A 23075-nucleotide genomic window follows, 5' to 3' on the forward strand; every position below is an offset into this window, starting at 1 on the left:
ATACAGAGGCATATTGCCTCTTACATTGGTTTCTGTTATGTGTGCTGGCGTGGTTGCTCGAGAGCAAACAGGCAAGACTCCCCGTTGGTCTTTTCAAGGCTTCATTATCTGTCCAAAACGTTCACAATGCAGATCGACTCAATTCCATGTCTGCTCACTCGCTAGCAGAATCTGGGAGTGGGCGGTCCTTAAACTTCCCTACGCCTCCCCTCTCTGCGGATAAACCAACTGCGCAAAGAGGGCGTGGGCAGAGGGGGACCTGCCTCCCCCCCGCTTTGTTCATGCTCGGTGCTATGTCTCTCCCTTGCATCCTCCGAGCCCTGCACCCCTTCCCCACTGGAGGCATGGCTTTCCTCCTCCACGGAGGAAGTACTGCTTCTCACGATCTTTGGAGGCTCCCTGTAACCCAACTGCCCTTCCACCTCTCACCTCTGAGCTGATGGCAGTTCCATGACAGTTTCTCTGAAAATAAGCCACAAGCTGAAGATAAGGTTTGTTCTTGGATTACTACTACCACTTGTGGCTTCATGGAATGGCAGTGCTGGATAGGACCCAGAGGGTCATCTAATCCAACCCCCTGCAATGCAGGGATCTTTTTGCCAAACGTAGGGTTCAAACCCACGACACTGAGGTCAAGAGTTTCATGCTCTGCCCACTGGGCTATCGGCCAGGTGTGAGTTACAGAAACACACCACGAGTGCTGATTTGCATGTAATGCTAAGCCAGCCACTTCACAGTTGCCACTCTAGAAGAAAAAGGGAGGAGGGAGTATGTTATGCACAGGGAAACAAGTCAAAAATAAATTTCCCACATAGACATGAAGATGGTATAATTGCACAGTAACTGTACCACATGCTTTTTCTGAGTGCTTGAACTGATAGTCACTGCAGAATCCTGCATTAGACATGTGACCCAAATGAAATTAAACTCAAGGGATGAGGTTTCAGGCAATATTTCAAAGAAGCATATTAATTAAGAACTTGCAAGGTATATCAGTTCTGTGTTCCCTCCCCAATATTATTAGCTCTGCCTTCTCTGTAAGGAAAGGTGTGCTAGACTTTTGATTCTGCTTTTCTTTTCCCCCTTAACACTCACAATGCCTAAATCCCACTTGTGTAAGCTCCAAATGAAATGGATTCCCCATATGCTGCTACAGCACCTTGATTTTCTCTTCCTATATATCTGTTTTAATGTGTTTAGGATTACAGTAGATATTTATCTTCTTCAAATTCCATGGAGGTTTATATTTTATTACCTAGAAGTCACTTTCCCATCTAATAATCACCATTAAACTCCATACGTATTCCTTTGATGGGAAAGATCAAGAGCTTATGTATTACATACACACACTACTTTGCAAATTTCAACTAATTACACAGAACATTTGCATCTTGAATTGCTTGTAGAGACAGAAGTTGCCAAGGAGCAGTTTCAAACGCAGTAGGTGGAGAACCGTTTGTTAACTAGATGTGAGTTCAAAGATATGGGACATTTCAGCTCACATTCTTCCCATTGCTTTTCTGTGATTCAATTTTCAATAAACAATTTATAATAAAAGTTTTCATATGCAGAAATCAGTGAACTGCTTAATTAATGTCTGCCTTATTCTTTCTTGATAGAACTACTTCGTTGATGAGAAAATGGAATGGGCTTTTATTTGTATGGTTTTGAATTCATTTTATTTTATTAAAAACACTTTGCTCTTTCTGCCATAGCCAAGAAGATTTGCCATATAAGATTTGCATTAAAAACTTCAATTACAATATGGTTATTGAAAACTGAATCAGAGACAAGAGATTAAAAGAATGTGAGATGAAATGCATCCCTGACTACTATCTCAAATCACATGGTCCAAGAGAGTTTTGACAAGCCATAGTCTACAAACTCTTTCCAAAAGGATGGATCTTTTGCATCTGTGAGGAAGACAGAGTTTCATAAGTTGCTTATGCACATTTCTTTTATTTTGTGTTGTTTAACAAAATTTATATATCACTTACTCAACAGAAAATCTATAAGTGGCTGACAAAAATACAAATTCTAAAACAAAAAGCAAACATAAGTTGACATTTTTCTTTCAAAATATAAATAAAACCAGCAATTTTAAAACAATTATACTTAATAAAATTGATGCTATGGTTACATGACCATAAAGGCTTGCCAAAACAAAAAAGTTCCTGTAAAGTTCAAAAACTTATTACTGTGCTGGATTTATTTACATTACTAGTTGCTTTATAAATTGCCAGCCTTTCTATGCCATTTGCCAAGTTGTCTTTATTGCCAACGTGTCGGTTTTTTTGTAGCCTAAAAAGGCAGTCAGTGGAGGCAGGTGGGCGCTAGCTGAGGGCCCCACCAACTTCAGTATGCCCTCAGCCAGCCCCTTAACTACCTACCTTCCTGTTTACTTCCAGCCCAGGGGTAGAACTGCCTATCAGCTTCCTCCTCCATAATCTCAGGGTTGCCCTCTTAGAACTTAGCAGGCAGGAGCAAAGGGATAAAACACGAATTAGTTGGCTGCTCCTGTAAGTGGCTATGGATCAGTCTGACCATAGTCTCCCTGCTTTCCGCGCTACCAGTCGCAATGGGCACCAGGCGGTACTGTAGACACCTGATTATCCAATCTTAAGTGTCACATTGCGACTTGAAAAGCACATTAAACTTAACAACTGATGTCCTTGTATGGTTTACTGTAGTTCAGGGTAACTTCTTGGGATACTCCTAGAATCACTGACCTGGACTCTTTATGAAGCCTTGACACAAGATTTCTCACCTACATTAATTTTCTTATAATGTGGCATTTTTGTCCACATCTTTAGGGTGCAAGTTCTTTTCAAACCAGCTGGCTTGGTCATAATTACACTTAGCTGGCTTCAGTCATAATTATACTTAGAAAAAGAAACTCCTAAGGGTGAAAAAAGCCCAAAAGTTATAACTTTCAAGCAAATGAGATCTTTCACAAAGAGATTTCCCACATGGAAACTATTAACACCTATTTAACACAATTAAAGCATTATTTTCCAAAATGGCTTAACAGATTGGGGCTGTTGGATGGCTACTGTAGAAAACTCCAAAGGTTCTTTTTTTAACTCATTCAGGTCAGAAACCACAATGTTGTTGTAGTAGTAATCTACTATAATGTTGTGGCACTTAAGACTGTGCAACGGAGAGAATCCCCAAAGAAAAGCTCCAAATTTAAACACCCACCTCTAGAAAGCTAGTATGTATTTATTTACAGGCAATCCACTGGTGTAGGACTGTGATTTGGAAGGCTGCAACTGTGATAGTCACTAGAAATCGTCACAAACAAGAACTGTTTTGGGTTTTTGTTTTGTTTAAAAAGGCATTTTTAATAACATACCTTCCCACTCAATACATTGCCAATTGCTCTTGAGTTTGAAATCTGGGGTGGTACATGAAGGGCTGCTCAAAGCAAACATACTCCAAAGTCCTGTTGGGCATGCAGAATTCCTGATATTTACCTAACTGAGCACTGTGTATTGCAAACTAACTTCATACAAGCACCATGTGTATATGGATCACCTTTGTGTGAAATGCCACTGCAATACTCTTCTGAAAGCTGTCCCTTCCTTTTTTAATTAAACGACATCCCTCTCGGGTTCCAATAGAAGCAGATGAGACAGTCCTTGGTGACAGATATATTCCATACCACACACTGGCTTCAAAATTTGGCACTTCTTTACAGAAAAATAAATGATGCAAAATACCTTTTTGGTTGTGCAGCTTAAAGGAAGAACCATTTTACCTTAAATGACTGCTACAAACCATGACAGTGTTTTAGATTTCTATCAATGAACTTAGAAGTCTGGCAGCTCCCTCCCTCTTACAAGCAAACTGATAAAAATCTTTAAAACTAATGAAATAGAAAGGTAATTTTATGAGCTCAGTTTGATGAATTGAGAACAATTGGAAGCTGGTGTGTTTATGAAGACTTATGGAGGATTCAAAAGCCCCCAAAGGAGCTATTTTTCTATTATGTGTAGAGTACAATAGATTATTTTTCCTGCGGTTGCTAAAAATTCAATAAAAGAATTAATATTGAGTAGTTGATCAATGTTTTGTAACACAATTTGTAAATACATTGAAGCTGTTAAAAGCTTTCACTGATAAATAGCATCAGCACATTGAAGTAGATCTTCATGCAATGTCTTACATAAATGTGTGGGTGTTTTAATTACAAACATGGCTCCTTTGACACAGCTCAGAATTGGTTTTTCTTTTCTTTCCCCCCCTCTCAGATGGTTAAGGAAACAACCTATGGTCTTCATAATTATTTGTCTTGGAAAGACCACTAAACTTGAGGAAGCTTCCTCTTAGCACTCCCCTTGATAAAGGGAAGAATGGCTGTCATCAGAGAGGCTGGTATAGGTTTTCACCATGATCCTAGATTTCTGTGTAAGGTGTAGACCAGGGATATGTAGCCTTTTTGGAAACCTAATCGTTGTGGACACCACAAAATAACAATTTTGCTTAAGAAAACCCAGCAGTACTCAGAATCAACCCCTCCCCACCATAATAGAAGTTCACACACACACTAAAAACAAATAAAACAGATTAAGAAACAGGCAATGCAGCTTTAAAATAGGCAACACAGAGACCCTCCACAAAGCATCAGAAAAGCCAAAGCCCTTTATTTGCATTTTTTGTATGCAGGCAACAAGTAGAGATATCCAAACACACTACAGTGCCCACAGGTAGTACACCTAAGCTCCTCAGTTGTAGATACTGATAATCTCTTCCTAGAAGAAGAAGAAGAGCTTGGATTTGATATCCCGCTTTATCACTACCCTAGGGAGTCTCAAAGCGGCTAACATTCTCCTTTCCCTTCCTACCCCACAACAAACACTCTGTGAGGTGAGTGAGGCTGAGAGACTTCAGAGAAGTGTGACTAGCCCAAGCTGCATGTGGAGGAGCGGAGACGCGAACCCAGTTCCCCAGATTACGAGTCCACTGCTCTTAACCACTACACCACACTGGCTCTCTTAAGATTGCCTCTGTAGGGAATCCATTGGTGCAAAGGACCTAAGAAATGGAGTTCCAAGTGTTTCCCAGCTTAATCAGCCTAGATTAAACATATTGGGAGTTGTATTTCCTAGGGCTTCTGGTGGCAGTCTTCACTATGCTGGGAGGAAACGTACCAGCATCTAAACAAGTGCTCTTGGAGGCTGAGAGAAGCCCACAACAGCTTTCACTGAAGATATCCCAGTTTCTCCAGTTTGGCTGCAGTGTAGGGATGGATGAATTTCTCCATTTAGGGTTTTCTCTATTTCTGTGTTGAAGGGAGGGGCAGATGGAGAAATCTGTATAATGAATCATTTGTATAATATTTCTGCTTCAGGAATTGCTGGTTTTTGTGTTAGGATGTATTTTTATTGTTGTGACCTGTGCTGAGATCATTTTGAGGCTGAAGGATGGGACCTAAGCATTCTAAATAGAAATAAAATGTACATTTATAATAGTGCAGAGCTAATGGTAGTTACCCACAGTGTCACAAACATGAAACATGCCAGGTTTTCAAGAGCATCACATACACATTGATCAACATGAACATTAAGGTTCTGTAGTAGCAAGACTAGTCACTGTTTCTACAGTGTCTAAAGCACAGTTTGCACCAAACAAATGTGAATAATAACCCTAATAACAATAAAGTTACATATATTTTTGCTCTAACCTTAAAGAGAAACAATCAAAAATTCTTATGCGGTATGTTAACTTTCCAGATAATGATGGTTTCATAAGTTCTGGCCCTGCCAGTGCATACTGAATACTCCAGTAAGTTTGTGGTTCATCTTTACTTGAAAAGAAAGATGAAACAACTTGCAGTAGTCTGCCATATGTGAGCTTCTGAATGTAAAGCTCCCTAGTCCACATTTCTTTTGAAACTGTATCTCTTTCAGTCTATGGTGATCATTCTTAAGTATCATCAGGACTACTAAAGGTCAAAAATCACTTCACTCTAATGATTTATTGAATACGCTTGATTTCATTGTTTGATAGCCATTGATCAATGAATTATTGCTGGTCTTGGCCACAGATTTATTATCTACAGCTTTCCTTGAAATTTTACATTTCAGACTACAGTTTGTATATTTTTGTCAAGGAACAAAGAATGTATTTACTGCAAGGGGCACACCTATGTAAAAAAGAAGTATGCTGTGTAGACCAATGGTTCCCAAACACCCAACCCCCGCCCAGGACCACATGAAAATTGGTGATAGTTTAGGTGCATTTTGTAATGATTTTTCTGCCTGTTATAGCCATGCTGTGCTAGATGCTGTATGATTTTAATTGTATTTTAACTGATTCTTTTATTTCTTATATTGTATTGCATTTTGAATTCCATCCTATGCAAAATAAAATAAGCAATGAAGATACAATTAAAATCCAATGTGAAATTAAAAAACAACTGAATAACCAAAACAGACAATACACATGAAGAGAAAAACAGTAACAGAATAATATAGAAAAATCAATGTGAATATTTAATGCAGACATCCCATGGACAATCTGAATGAAGCTCCACAGACTACATTTGGGGAACCCCTGCTTTGGACTCAATAAGCCTTGAACTCTTAAAACTCATTATTTTTCTCTGTAATCTTCACACCCCTTAATCTGTACTCAGTTGCTGCACAGTGAGCTTTGTTGGAAACCCCAGTACTAACTGTGAATTGCTCACTTCAGATTCTTTATCTACCATTACCTAGATATACAAGTGATTCACTGAATTATAGCCAGTGTTTTTTAGAAACATGTAATTTCTCGGAACTTTTTAAAATTATGTTTCACCCTGGAATACTTCTCCCTGCCCCCAGCAAGTTGGCACTCCATAGATCAATGTTTAGGAGATCGGTATTTGTAATGGTGTAGCCGTGGGGTTATCAACCCAGGACCTGAGGGTGTCATGGCCTTTGGAAATGCATTGATTAACTTCTCCAGGGGGCCCTAAACTCTGGACTTTTTTTTTTTTAAAAAAAGAAAGTCTCTGGTACTGGAAAGTTATGAAGCAAGATGCTCAAGTAACCTTCTAAGAGATTTCTGTTAATTGAGCCAGTCTAAGCTACTTGGAGGGCAACCAAAATGGTCCAAGGCCTGGAAACGATGCCTTATAAGGAACGTCTAAGGGAGCTGGGCATGTTTGGCCTGGAGAAGAGGAGGTTAAGGGGTGATATGATAGCCATGTTCAAATATATAAAAGGATGTCACATAGAGGAGGGAGAAAGGTTGTTTTCTGCTGCTCCAGAGAAGCGGACACGGAGCAATGGATCCAAACTACAAGAAAGAAGATTCCACCTAAACATTAGGAAGAACTTCCTGACAGTAAGAGCTGTTCGACAGTGGAATTTGCTGCCAAGGAGTGTGGTGGAGTCTCCTACTTTGGAGGTCTTTAAGCAGAGGCTTGACAACCATATGTCAGGAGTGCTCTGATGGTGTTTCCTGCTTGGCAGGGGGTTGGACTCGATGGCCCTTGTGGTCTCTTCCAACTCTATGATTCTATGATTCTATACTTCCAGCTATCAGTGCTTTTAGCCAATGAGTATAACTTCGTTGCACACCAGGCAATGGGAATTCCTAGGGTCCAAAAGAGCTGCTATTTCTCCCTTCTACTGAGTGCATTCTATCTTCTTTTTCTGTCTTCACTCTTTTCTAGAAATCCATGGAATCTCCATAGTTTATCCTCCTTTCCCCCCTAGCAACCAGAAAGCATCTTTCCTATGATTCATTTGTCTGAGACCAAGTACGCCCTAGAAGTTAATTTCTATTAATAGTATTACACAATAAGGGTGGATGTTAAACAAGCCCATCCAAAAAGGCAACTGCAAAATGTTGAAACTTTGCAAAAAGTCCCCTGCTGTGCAGAAGCTGGTGTCCAGGCACTTATTCACTGTACATTTAGTATACAGTACAGCAGTATACATGTCTACTTCAGAAGTAAGCTGTATATGTTTAATGGGGCTCACTCGCAGGTATATGGGTATAGGATGGTAGGCTTAGGCCAGGCATGGCTAAACTTGGCCCTCCAGTTGCTTTGGGACTACAGCTCCTATCATCCCTAGTTAACAGGACCAGTGGTAAGGGATGATGGGAACTGTAGTCCCAAAACAGCTGGAGGGCCAAGTTTGGCCATGCCTGGACTAGGCTTTGGCTTAGGGCTGGTTTGGGGAAAAACAGGGTTATTGTGCCTGTAATAGCTATATAATCGGGATCAGCAAGACATACTGTAGTTGACTTCCAATGGTAATCATTAGATGTTCTGGCGGGGGATGGGGTAGAGGCAAGAATTAGCAATGACTGTCTTCCCTTTAATTTTGTGTTAGGCCATGCCCCCACGGCAGCCTTGTTGTGCTATTGCAGGCCCCTCATTTAAAACATTTTGTGACTATCACCTACAGCATCCTATCAAAAATTGAAATGCTCTGGCTAGTCTACAGAGTGTGGTGACCCCTGGTGTAGCCTGTTACTACAGTATAGGATTGAATTACATTCACTGCTGATGCTCATCACATTCAAGGATCGGTATTTTAAAGAATGTGCATCAATACTAAAAAAACAAAAAACAAAACCCACTTGCACAGTTCCAAAAATGTAACTATTTATTAAACTCTAAACACAGTCATTGTGATTTATGGGTGTACGAGCTAAAATATGAGATTTGAGACATGAGTGGATCCCATGAAATTCACAGTACTAATTCCAGCTGAGCTCAGAAGAATTGTAAGACGCAATAATATATCCCTATGTTGACTACTTTGAATTCCTGAGGACACCACACCCTTGTTCGTAAGTGAATCTTTGCAACTTATTACTGAGTAAGTGTACTGAGATCATAGCTGAAGAGTAGAATTATGGAGGCATTTGTGCCATAGAATTATACAAATAACATTGTGAAAGGCCTAATGGTAAGATCCCACATAATTATGTGTTAATTTAAAAGCCCAAATTTGAAGACAAAAATCAAGCTGATTAAATCTTAATGGAAACTGAATAGGGAATTCTTTAAAAAAAATACTGTAGCAATAATAGGGAAACATTTATACAACAATTGATCATTTATAACTTGAAAAAATAGTTTTGAAGTGTTAATTTTCTTTTTGTAAGAGGATAAGCAAGTTTTACTATTAACATTTCCTAAATAAACATACATTTCATATGAATATCCATTTTGCAATGAATGTATAGATTTTAGTTCCTATTCTAGATACTTATGCTACCGTAGTTTTCGCTCCATAACACACATTTTTTTCCTCCTAGAAAGTAAGGGGAAATGTCTGTGCGTGTTACGGAGCGAATGCTTCCTTCCCCCGTGGTTTCCAGGGGGAGAAGAGCCGCTGAATGGAGAGGAGAGAGGGACAGAGTGCCTCCTTCTTTAAAGGAGCAAAGCGGGAGAGGAGAGGAGCCGCTTACACGAGTGTAAGCGGCTCCTGTCCGGTTGGCTCCTTTAAAGCAAGCAGGCTCTCTGTCTCTCTTCCCCACTCAGCTCGCTAAATTGCAGCAAAGTTTTTCAGCTCGCTAAGCCGGGGGATGAGCCGGGGAGGAGGGAGAGAAGCAGAGCCTGCTTGCTTTAAAGGAGCAAAGAGGGAGAGGAGAGGAGCCTTCTCCCCTTATACCCCTCTTCTGCATTATTAGCAGCATCCTTCTCCACACACTCCACGCTGCTCCTTGTCCCTTGAGTGCTTTTCCTTCCCTCCCCACTTAAAACGTGGTTACAAAGCATGGATCCACACGGATCCTCAGGATTTTTGCATTGGGCTACCCCAAACTCACCGTCAGATCACATGTCTGTGGCCACAGCATGAACCACAAAAATCATACATCCACTGTTCCGTTTACAATACTTTTTTTCTTGTTTTCCTCCTCTAAAAACTACATGTGTGTTATGGTCGGGTGCGTGTTATCAAGCGAAAAATACGGTATTTTACAGGATAGCAGCACATATCGTAATAAAAAATGAAAGCTATGACACATTCAAATGTACCCTGAGAAGCTGACCCAGCTCTAAAGTCTGACTCTGTTCTTAATAGCAAGGCTTTTTTTATAAAAGGAGACTAAATGCAATGGAATCTAAAGTCTACATACACTTCTTTCGGGGGGAAATGGAAAATGAACTATTTAGAAACTAGACGTTGCATACAGTTAGGAAAAACTATATCAAATGTCACTTTTCTAAAATCTGAAAGAATTACTGCACATTTAGATGGCATGGGCATACATATTTTGCCTCAGGAAACTTAAAGAGCCATCTTATTTAAGATTTCTGAATAAATGTTGCACAAATATCAGGGGGAAAGATGTAGATTAATAGATACTGCCTTCTGTGGGGAAACGAAATCTTCATTTGTCTGGTTTATCCAGTACTGTATGGTCTTTTCTCTCTGCTGTGTGAAGGGCCTGAAAATGTGAGAAATGGGTCCTTGAAAGGACACAACCACCACCACCCTCAAGGAAGGAAGGAATAACCGTTATGCACAAAAAAGGCATACAGTCTGAGCTCACACACATTTGCTCATAAAAGCAAAAATATGTTTGCTGAAGATCCCCCCCCCCCATTACTTGGCCAGTTGCTGGACCTTTTTTGAGCATTGTTTGTTTGTGAGGTGGTTTCAGCATGTAGAAGTAAAAATTTTCCTTTTCCCAGTAGCTGCCATTTTATACAAATGCACCTTAGAACACTGTTATACGACAATGTCCCCTTGTTCTAGAATCATGTAGGAGGAATAGTATTGGCCTTATCCTACCACAGTAGCAAAATTAGTGGTGGAAGGCCAAAGCAGAGACAGATAATGGAAGCGGTAGGCTTACCTTGCCCTCCTCCCCCCACATCCTAAAATTCAAGTGAAAGATCACATTCAGCATAATCCTAGTTATAATCTTGTCCCACTATGTTCAATGGGACTTTGTAAATAACACAATTTTGCTGACCACAAACTCTGCCTTCCCTACGTGAGTGGAGTCTTGCCTATAATGTCATGCTGAGGTCTGGAAGTGGTACGTTGCTGCTGTAAGCCCAACCCAATTGTAAGACAGGCCACTATCTTCCTCGGAGCTTTACTAAGCTGTACATGAGTGGCAAAGAAACTTGTAAACCAATTAGATGTCTCAGTGCTTTGCAATGCCTTTTATGGCTCAGCATGAGTCAGATTTCCCTTTAACTTCTCCACAAACTCTGTAAGGATGGTGGGGATTTCTCTTGACTCTGAGCTATGGATATCCTTGGAATGCAGTTGAACATATTGCTGATTTTCAGCCTCTGTGGCTCAGTATGAATTGGAGAGAATTCTCCACACCCTTCTCTAGAGCCTGAAGGGAATAGAGTGGTACCTCGGATTACAGACACTTCAAGTTACAGACACTTCAGGTTACAGATTCCACTAGCCCAGAAATAGTACCTCGGGTTAAGAACTTTGCTTCAGGATTAGAACAGAAATTGTGCAGTGGCGGCACAGCGGCAGCAGGAGGCCCCATTAGCTAAAGTGGTACCTCAAGTTAAGAACAGTTTCAGGTTAAGAACGGACCTCCAGAATGAATTAAGTTCTTAATCCGAGGTACCACTGTAAGGGTGAGACAGTCCAAAGGGTCCATTAAACTGGTGACAAAACATATTCCTTTCTCAGTGTCTCTTGTCATGATGTGTTCCAGGGAGTGTCAGCAAAACAAAATACCAAGGGCTGGCTAATAACAACTTGGCATTTTTAGATCCTGGATTACTTCCACATAAATGTGCATAGGATGACAGTATTTAAGTAAGGGAGAAGGAGAATGGAAGGGATAAGAATCCTAGCAAGAAATGGTACAAAAATGTGTAGGCAAACAGCCCAGCTACTTGTAATTTCAATAGCCCACCACCTTCAGGAAAACAGATGTCCAATGGGTTTATGTTTGCCGCCTTTGATGGGATATAAATTTATTAAATAAGCAACACAAATATTTTGGTTGTTAGTCAACAAAATATCAACAGTGCCAGAAATTCACTCTCCTTGTCTCATCCAACTCACCATTCTCCTGCTGTCACCTTGGTGTTAAAATTAGTGCACAACGAAGAGTCATGCTTCTACCCAGCCCCACTTCTCCAGCTGCTGCACAAAGAAAACATTGTCAAGCTTGGCAAATGAGGGCAGGATTTTACTTAGTTTTATTGTCAACTGCTTCCTTCAGAGGGGGAAGGCCAGATAATTGCCTCCTGTAACCCTGCCTAATTCTTGTGGGTCATTTTGGCATGGTGGAATTGTTTTTTCCACATTCAGGCACTTTCACAAATTCCTTACGTATGAACTGAGGGGAAATTTCACATTGCAGTAAATACTAAAACCATTAAATCATCCGTATACAAATCTTCCTTCAGTTGTAGCATAGTTCAGCAGATTTTGGGGTAGTGATGGTTGCCTCCCCCCGGGGGGGGAAAACTATTTATTTAATTATTTAAGTCATCAATAGACCTCTTACTAACAGCAGAACTTGAAGTGCTTTATATTTTTTTAAAGTCCAAGTATATAATATATATTAAACACAATCTCAATAATTTTAAGGAGGAAATTTGTATACATAGAAACATAAGACAACACAATATCCATATACATGATAATGATATCAATAACCAGACTTTTATGTTACCTCAATATTGTGTTTCCAGAAGCTCAGAGCAGTGCTCTCGATCCCAAACCACAAAAACTAAATTAATATGCTATTGAAAACTACTGCCTAGGAATCATAGAAATGTAGAGTCATCTAGTCCAATCCCCTGCAGTGCAGGAATCTTTAAAAGAGTGTTAGACAAATTCATAGAGGAGAGGGCTATCAGTGTCTACTAGCCATGGTGGTGGTGACAATGCCTCTGAATACCAGCTGATGGAAACTGCAGGAAGGGAAACAGTGCTTCTGTGCTCATGCTCTGCTCCTAGTTTTCCCGCAGGCATATAGTTGGCCACTGTGAGAACAGGATGCTGAACTCAATGGGCCACTGGGCTGATCCAACAAGCTCTTCTCTTGTTCTTATGCTGCTTGTACTATCTAATGTTTACTTGAGCACAAACCCATTCCCCCCTGGACTAATGAATTTTGGCAGATGGAATATTATTACTCTTCTTAGTGCATTTTATTGGAGACCAGCATACTGCAGGTGTTTACCAGCTAATTATGGAAGTGTACTCATGCTTAACAGTAGATAATTTTACTCTATTTAAAAGGCTAAAACAAAAATGAGAGCACCATAGGGCTTGAGATATGCAGAACATCCCTTAAAAACCTTAATGCTTGACATTTACTACTTATGACTCAAATGTTACATTAATTATTCTGCACTCGAATTAGTCACTGAAATAATAGATGGCTGTGTAAAAATGTATGCCATTAGTTTCTTATGTTTATATAATGCATAATGTGTATGTGTGTATATATACATTTTCTGTAGTGACATTAGCATTCTTTGTAAACTTATAGTTTTGCAGTAGAATTTTGAAGCAGTTTTGTTTGGGGTAACCTGGTGCGAAAAGAGATTTTAAGCTCACTCTTGCTTACTGGGCAAGGCCTACTTAGCACACCAGCTCTGGGAGTGCTCTGTCTGTCTCCTCCACCAGCTGCCTTACAGTGATTCCTTACAGTGAAGTGATTCCAGGGGTTTGGCTATATACAATTTGTGTGTATACACGTAACCCTTGGAACCAAACCCCAACAAAAGATGAGGCATTACTTTACCCAGCTCCCCACCACCACCCTGCCCCTGAATTAAGCAGTAGTTGTCAAAAAAATACATAAATATTTAAATATCATTTGTTTCCCTGGAAGCTCATGGAACCCTGACTTTTTTGTGTGATGAGCATGGTAGCAAGCCAAAAGTTTGCCTCTGCCCCCACATGACAAGTATATTGCATGAAATATAATCAATGAACATGTTTACAATTTTCTGTCACCAAATTAAGACCACACTCCTTCCTATCCTACTAAAAAGGTTCGAGTGCCCACATACATTGGATAGGTTTCTTTGTACACGGCTACCCTACAACTGAAATTTATGACAGGCAAGAGAGTTCTATTCTCTTCCTCATAGATTGTGGGCATACTTGTTTAGAATTTTCTGTTATTAAATTAAGGAAGATCTCTGTTTTCCTTATCAATAAATGAAACACAGTCTGCAGATTTTTTTATTTTTTAAATGTATTCAGATTGCGAGGTAGACAGTATTTTCTTAGCAGCATAAGTAACAATGTCTGTTGGATCAATATCCTTATGAATATCAGGAGCAACTTGTGGCTTGGATTAGGGTCACTGGGGCATCTAGGTCCCATTGTGGTTCTGGTAAATTAGTCAGAGTGCAGCAAGTTACGTTTTGATTTAGGAGAAGCCACTCAATACTGAATGGTGTTTTTTAATGTTATATTCCTTGATATTTTATTAGAGGGTAGTATACACTTTTATAAACAAATAAAAAACCACAATTTTTACTGGTCTCTGGATTGATATCATTTCCAGCTTTCCACATTAGTATGCTTGCAGAAGTGCTCTTTGTTAATAAAAATAAAGGTATAGTTGGATAGCAAATGCATGTGTGACAGGGAATTATCTTGGCTCTATTCAAACAGGGAGGAAAGGGGAAAGGGCTTGCTCTGCCCAGAAAACTAAGTAATTTTTACCCTACCAATCCTGTCTAGGTATATTGAGTAGCTGTTCATCCCTTTTTGCTTGCAGGGAGTATAATCGCCTTGAATACTGAAGCTGATTATGAAAATTACTCCTAGATTACATTGCAAATGGAACATCATAATACACTTTTTATTCTGCTTCCCAGCGTGCAGTAGGTGGTGGACAATCCCCTCACATGCTATAGTAGGTTGGGGGTGGCGGTTCTCTGAATATGATCCCATCACTCTGCTCAGCAGGCAGATAGATCCTTTTCACACTGTAGCACATCTCTTGTATCTCCTTCATTCTTTACACTTCACATCTTCAGGTTTGGAATTGAGCTTTTTCTACTGCTAAAAAAGAACAATATATGCAATAAGCCATCTGTTTCATGCTGTTTTCTTGTATATCCTAAGTATGTTTTGTGTTTCCAGATAGCTACATTTAGATAAGATCGCTATACGTTTAATTTTTGTATTATTTTTATACCACTTTTCTGAAAGAATACCATACAAAGCAGTGTATAGAATTAAAAGCATATTCATTTTACTTTTGTTCCATTTTATGTTCCAATTTATTTATTCCATGTTTTCTTTTCTTTTTCTTTTGTTTGTAGTTGTATCTGGTAAGTTGAAATTTTATTGGCCATCTTCTAATCATCGTTATCCCTGTGAATGGAACATCTCTCCCTCTTTCCATCCATACCCCTCCATATTCGTCAACAAATCAGCTTCCATCTTTCACTTATAATTGATTGGACAGACTGCAAAGAGCAGATTCTGCATGAAGTATGGGTAATTTTTGTGGCAAGCATCAAAGGTAATGGCTTGCTTATTTATATCTGTTTTAATTATGTTTATTTCTTATTTCTAAGTTGTGTGTCTGATCCATTCTCACCTTGATACATTCCAAGTGCACTAAGGTGTGCAAGTCCTTGATAGTAAAAAAAAAAAATGTTGCACATGAATCAAAGGAATAAAATTTTGTTTTTGAATTTCACACTTCATTTTTTCATATCCACTGTTCAAGAGATTTTTAAAGAAATAAATACTTTGCATCTTTGCATTCCTTTCTTTTTAGTGCTAATATTAACAACAACAGTTCGGGTTATTAAATTTAAAAATGTAGTTTAGTTGACTAAAGTTTGAATCAGAATTTAAGATGTTTCATGAGCTTGAAGGCGGACTGCAGAGGCAAACCATATTCATTGTCCCTGCACCATCCCTAGGAGAAAACTGCCTAATCTTCTAGCTGCCTTGAAATCTAGCAGAAATAAAGAGTTTTTATTTTTAATAGTGTTTTTAATAGTGACATCACTGTGATGTTGCTTGAATGATAACTGAGGGTAATGCCTGAAACATATCTGTACATCTTTTAAGGTTTTGGTTATGTTGATGAAATGTAATGAATTGATCAAATTAAAGCCTAATGAAGTAAAATGTTTGTCATTATTTTGCAGCTCTTACAATAACAGCAGAGTGTATCTGGGCCCATTCCAACAGTTATAGTCACCACTTTATGGTGCCTGCAGCATTAAGTATAGCAAAAGTGAGAGTTAAGGAAATAGCTACAGCATACATTGCTGTGCACTTCAGAATTCAGTAAATGCTAAAGCACTTTGAATTATGATATAATTACTTGTTGGATAATGTTAATGGAGCTTTGGCGGTAGTATAAATAGTTGCTAAATGGATTTGTTGGCAATTGCATCAACAGAAAGGCAGCCAAGTTAATGAATTGAGAATGTGGATATTAATCCATACTTTCAGACATGAATGAAAGTGGTCGTATAGTTTCATCACTGTGCATCCAAATTGCAATTCTACCGTATTCTTTTATTGCACCACCACATTCTAAAAATGAACAGAGGAAAACATACACCCACCCACACACCCCTACCTCTTTTGAGGTATGCTGGATTCACGTTGTTTAAATTACATTCAGTGCAGGATTTGGAGAACTAGTAATGTGCTCCTAAGTAAGTGTTGCTGATGATCATCTGCATGCTTGTCAGACTACTACTTAAACATAAAGCTTTAATGAAAGAAGCTAAATGAAAATATCATCATGACAGAAGATAAGTGTAAAAAATTGTGCATGGAAAGGCAAATTCTCTTTTAAAGTCATCCAAGTTAGTGGCCATTGCTGCCTTCTGTGGTGTAACTATGTGCTGTGTGAAAAAGCAATTTATTTCATCCAGCAAATGATGTTCATGAATTCTGCTTATGAGAGAGAGAGAGAAACTTCTCTCCATCCACTTTCAAAGTGACTTACAGTATCTCTGAGTAGACATGCGTACGATTCTATTGTTAACAATACTGTGAATTTTTAATTAGTGCCAGGACGTCATCTCCTGCACAGCAGCAGGCATGCTTAAATCTATTTGCAAAGATTTCACATTTGCCTTTTGTGGGAGGGGGAGAGGGAATTCTTTAACATTTACCCACATTTATTGTGCTGTGATATTTGCATAAAGTAACTTACAGGGAGCTCCTGATCTCAGATGAAGCCACCACAGGAAAGATGCATCCTGGTTGCTAGTGATAAAGGAAGGGAAAACTATGGCGATACCAAAGACAAAAACAAAGGAAGGGAAAACAGCAGCCCTTTAGGGCCATAGGAATTTGTATTTTCTGGTGTCCAAACAAATCACTTATCCATCAATTCTCTGACTTCATTCATTCATTGGCTATAAAAACTCAGATGGGAACAGCCAAGTCGGCTCATTTCACAGAAATCACTTACCGTATTTTTCGCCCTATAAGATGCACTTTTCCCCCTCCAAAAATGAAGGGGAAATGTGTGTGCGTCCTATGGGGCGAATGCAGGCTTTCACTGAAGCCTGGAGAGCGAGAGGGGTCGGTGCGCACCAACCCCTCTCGCTCTCCAGGCTTCAGGGAGCTATCCGCAAGCCTTGGGAGTCTGTGGGAGTTCCCGCCGGGCTCCCTAGGCTTGTGGATAGCAGCCTGCACCCCGAAGCCTGGGGCTGCCCTCCTACTTGGAAGTGCCAATGGCCACCGTTCCAGGCACCATGGTTCCCAAAGTCACTGTGTTGTTGACCCCCATTTTAGAATCTACCTTGTCAGAAGAATTTTAATCTTTAAAGTATCACAAGCCTCTTTGTTCCTTTTGATGTTACAGGCTAACATGATTCACTCCACGAGGAGAAATTCCTGATGTTAGTTTTTAAAGTTTTGGACAGTTAAAGTTCTGCATATCTCGGTGGTCGTCCCCTCTTTCATTTGTATGGTTCCGTAACACAAATGTGCAAATATTTATCAAGAGAGGGATTGCTACACTGACACTATTGCAGCAATTTAGCCTTGAAAGTAGTCTGCATTAAAGTGTAGTCTCTTAGTGAGAAGCTGGTACAACTTTGTGAACAGAGGAGCATTGTAGATCGTTCCTATCTTAGCGGGCCAAAAATTCCACTGACTAGCATCACTTTTCATCACTATTCCTAACACCCAAAACCCTCCACAAACAATAAACCTCAATATTACTAATCCTTGTTTGCCTTGTTAGTACACGTTCCATAATCTTTTGTAAGAGTTTATAAATATAAAATCATATATTTTCCCACCACCACACGATTTCCTCGGGCATCCACAGAAAACTAATTTGCTTGCACTAACCAAAAGACTTCATAAGGCAATTTTGTTCTTCAGAAATCAGACTTTTAATAGTTAACATAAATCTGATAGTCTAGAATCCATTTACCTAATGCTGAACTTTAGACAACCTGGTTTTCTGTGAATCTCATCACAGTATAAGATATTTATACACTTTAAAAAGCAACAACACCCTGCCCATATCTACCCTAAAAGAATTTAAGTTTTGTGATTCCTTGGCATTCATGCTACAGGCAACTATAACAAAATACCAACAATATAAAGTGTTTTTGGATAAATAATGATCAGTGGGGGGGGTCTTAAAAGCCCAACCTACATTTGATTGTGGATGCCTTATCACAATCAGTAAGTGTTGAGAAAAATTCTTCTTTCAAATAGTAAAGGAGTGAAAGATCTGAAAAATATAAATCAGCAAGATCTCATTTAAGCCATTGTTTCTGCAGCCTAAGAGGGTAAGCTGAAACAGGGTTTTAAAAAGAATATTTTCTACTCTAGTTCAGTCACTGTGCCTAATATACTTAACTGCCATAGCTTAATGCAACTGACATAATTTTTGACGTTCTATTTACTGCTAGATGAAGTGGCCATTTAAGTCTGTATAAATCAAACAGTTTGGACAATGCTGGCAGTATTTATAATGTCACGATGAGCAGATGTTTCAAATTTGCCTTCATTTACATATATATTTTGTTTGAACATGCCCTTGCCTATGTAAATGAAGGAGGCATTCTGCTTCACCGTTGCTTTAAATTCATTCCTCTTCAGTAATTGCATTGAAGATTTTTAAATGGTTATAATTTACTCAGTAGCAATCCTAGAGCTTTTGAGTTAAATTGAATTTTTTTCCTGAGCATTTCATCCTACATCAGAAATCAAGCCTCTTATGGAAGCTATTAAATGACTTCTGAACTACAGTAAATCAAAGATGATGACTTTTGTGTATCTAACCCCTGAATTTGCAATCATTTTGTGGTTTTTACTTTAAGAGTACATAGTACAATGATGTGAGGGAATTTTTCTTTTCTTAGGCTGTGACTGATAAAAATGCCTTCAACCTTTTGTCCTACCAGCACTTTACCACCAAACTACGCTCTCAAGAAGAGTTACTGAAGGCAATTGGGCTGTGTGAAGCTTCAGTTAAAAGAGTGTCTGTGTGTACACACACACACACACTCTTATGGTTTTAACAAACAGGTGTGTCTATAAACATCAGCCCTAGTTGAAACAGTGTTGAACCTGAGCACTATAGTCTTTATTTTAAAAAGGACCTTTCTGTGTATGAGTTAGATGTGATGCACAAGACCCTTACCAGAAAACCATTCACCTCAGCCACGAATTAATCGGTGTAATTGTGTTGTCTTTCAGAACCACCACATTTTGTTGTGAAACCTCGTGACCAGGTGGCTGCACTGGGCAGAACTGTGACTTTCCAGTGTGAAGCAACTGGAAACCCTCAACCAGCAATATTTTGGCGAAGAGAAGGAAGTCAGGTAAAACGAACTTTCTGAAGCTTTGCCCAAAGCATCTAGATAACACAAGGCCCATTTCTGTCTGCTAGTTCCCGGTGCTCTCCTGCACCCACATCATCCAAATGTCTGTTGGAAGACTGGCTATGCTCATTTGATTCTTTTCAAAATATGTGTGTAGGCTCTGCCTATGTTACCTGGTTGTTATAAAAACTCAGAACTAGTAAAAAAGTGTTTAATTCCTTGGCAAACTCAACATACATCCTGGATTTACACAGACCCCTCTGTTCCCTGTCAATTGTCCCATGCAGGATGAAAAACCAGGAAGCTTCTCAAGAATTTTGTAGGCTGTACTACATGCTTCAGGACTGTGTACAGTTCAAGATATTCCAGTTAATTTTAAAAAAATATAGCATGTGGCCTGAGACAGAATTTTCAGTCAAGCTAAGGGGGGATTTTAAATCAACTTTGTTGAACAGGTGCCAATGAGTAGCAAGAAAATGAGAAGGAAAAGAACCATGATAAGGATCTGTTAGCGCTTAGCATGAAATGAAACACAGTACATCCTATTTGTTTGGAATATAAACTTTAATTGGAAGAGAAAAGTACTAAAAGCCCTCCTCTATGAAATGAAGCATTTAAATATATTTTAGTTAGACACGTAAAAGTGAATCTGGCATTTGATTCCAAATGTATGTGAAATTCTGTTCAGATCAATTATGGTAGCACAATTTCTTTTTTGTTTTATCTGTGGTTTGTCATACAGTGTATGTCATGGATACAGGGAGGGAGGTTACTGTACTACAAGAATGTCCAAAAACCCATTGGGTATCAAGAGCTAGATGCATGTCAAGGCAAAGAGAAGGAAAACAAATAAAAAATACAAAGAGGTGTTTTTTTTAAAAAAATGTGAGAATAAAGATAATAATAAATGGTAGTTTCTTTCAACTGCCAGAAGCTTACTATTTCATATACTAATAAGCAGACAGCATTTTGTTAGTGTTTTTAGTAAGTTTATACTACGAAAAAGAGCTTGACATACATTTGAAATTATAATTCATATATTTGCATTCTTATTACATGTGGTTTTACTCGTATCATATGTGATGGTTTTGTAACTCATATAATGTGTGATGGTTTTGTTCCAGAGGTCTATGCATAAATGCAAATAACATGTAAAGTCAGGAACCTCCAGAGGTGATTCCCCACCCCACAAGGTGGAAGGCTGCTTACCTGGCCCTCCTGCTGCCTCTCCAAAGCACAGAAAGCCTGCAATCACAGCAGTGTGCTAGTGAGAGAGGGAAATAAATAAATGGAAAATGTGTTTCCTCCTCTCTCCATTTACTTATTTATTTCTCCTCCTTATGTGTGCAATCACATAAGTAAACTTAGCATAAGATGCAAGATATCTGTATATGATAGAAATGTTTGATCATGTTTGCATGAAACAGAACAGATGGTTCAGTTCCTCTAGTCCAGTATTCTGCTTCTAACAGTGGTCAATGAAATTGATGGCTATTCTCCCTAGCACATAGTACTCATCTGAATTCCATCTGAATAGTTTCCATATAACTATTATCAGTGCTTTTTTCTGGGGGGGACGCAGGGGTACACATACCCCTAAACATTTTGGGAATCTAAGTTTGGCCTCATTGAGGGGCAGTATTTCAATATGGCTAGGAAACATTTTTTTTAAAAAAAAGCAGTGACAATTATGGATAATAAGCTAGTCATTTACTCCACAAAAATTGTCTAAAAGGAAAATAAGATACTCTCCCCTATATAAAAATAACAGTCTCCCCCAGTTCATGAAGAGAGCTGCTATATGGCTTTAGATCAAAACCCTACCAAACTGCAGCAATAAAGCATTTGCTATGGTCTATTTTGACTGGTTCTGTTACGATATTGAAACAATGCAGCCGCGAGCTGCTGGTAGCTTGAAAACAAAACATAATGGGAATGTTGGGACTGTTCCATGGGAAATAGAGGGACAGTCAATTCACAGTGCAGAGGGCACCGGAATTAGCTCAGAGTGTAATATGAGCTGGACAGGAAGTGTTTGTTCTCTCTCAACTGCTGGAGTTTGAAAAGAGCAGTCGTGTTTTCTGTAACGCTGCAAAGACAGAAATAAAGGCATGTAAATACGTTTCTGTCTATCTCTTTCCCCTGCCCGGGAGGGGGGCAGAAAAGAGGGGGGGTGTTCTCATGCTGAGAAGGATCGCCTATCGCGACCTCTGCCTGGATCTTGCCGGGGAAGCAGACAGGGAGGTCAACAGGAGACCAAGCCGGGTGCCTGGTTGAGTTGCCAGTTTCTCCTGATAAAGGCTTGATTTCCGACATCACCACCCTTCCCTTAAATATATTGGCACTTTTAAGTTTATGTTCACAGTTGTACGTTACAAACATCTGGTAATTAGCACTGGGTCTGCATATATCCTTGAGTATTGAATCAAAAAGAAGTTCAATGGGACATTCCCAAATAAGTGTGGTTAGCATTGCAGTCTTAGATATGTTGTTATAACCAATGTATTATTTGTTGTTGTGGCCCATGGGAATCCAAGTTTCAGTGTTTAGTCACATCTGTCTTGAGTGGTGGACTGTGTTGCAGCATCACTTTTGTATCTGAAAAATGGTCCTATACCCTTCGTAATATAGGGTATTCTGAATTTTAAAGTTGTATATATCTATGAAGGCTAATCCATCTAACTTGCTGATTTCCCACTTTTTCTCCTTATATTCCAGAACTTGCTTTTTTCATACCAACCTCCTCAGTCTTCCAGCCGATTTTCTGTCTCTCAAACGGGTGATCTCACTATTACAAATGTCCAACGATCTGATGTTGGCTATTATATTTGCCAGACTTTAAATGTTGCGGGAAGCATCACGACAAAAGCATACTTGGAGGTTACTGATGGTAAGGTGTTTATTTTAACATTGCTCATAATGTAGCAGAATGGTAGCTGTAGCGTGGTAACAACATGATTTTGAGTTTATATGCTTTCTCCTATATAAGGTGAAAATGCATTTGATTGCACTACACATAAGTATGATTTAATGTGGGAGAGACATTACTTGATAAGATTAATGTGTTTTTGCTTAGGCAATTGTAACTTAAATCTACCTTTCAAACTATCAAGCACTCATAGTGTGTTGAATCTGGATTTCTTGAAATGAGCTATACTGTAATACTGAAGTGTGGTTCAGATGTCAATAGTCTTCTGATAAACCATGACATCAGATTAGGAATAAATTGTGTTCCTCTTCTCACAGTTCAGTCTCCCTTCATGTGCCTTATGCATCTTCTGGTAAAGATAATCTGGTTTCTTAAACCACAATTTCTCATGATATC

General features: G+C 39.1%; 1 protein-coding gene across 1 annotated transcript in view; it reads left to right on the forward strand.

Moving 5' to 3' along the window:
• ROBO1 (roundabout guidance receptor 1) overlaps positions 1-23075 on the forward strand; it is a gene marked incomplete at its 3' end in the record, with an annotated part of 602172 nt that overhangs the window by 521601 nt on the left and 57496 nt on the right. Inside the window, exons 9-10 of the mRNA XM_082220668.1 lie at positions 19626-19750; positions 22469-22640. Of these exons, the coding sequence (XP_082076794.1) occupies positions 19626-19750; positions 22469-22640 (297 nt within the window). The remainder of the gene's footprint in view (positions 1-19625; positions 19751-22468; positions 22641-23075) is intronic.

This window comes from Podarcis vaucheri, assembly GCF_965113315.1.
Source record: "Podarcis vaucheri genome assembly, chromosome: 4".
Taxonomy (NCBI): Eukaryota; Metazoa; Chordata; class Lepidosauria; order Squamata; family Lacertidae; genus Podarcis; species Podarcis vaucheri.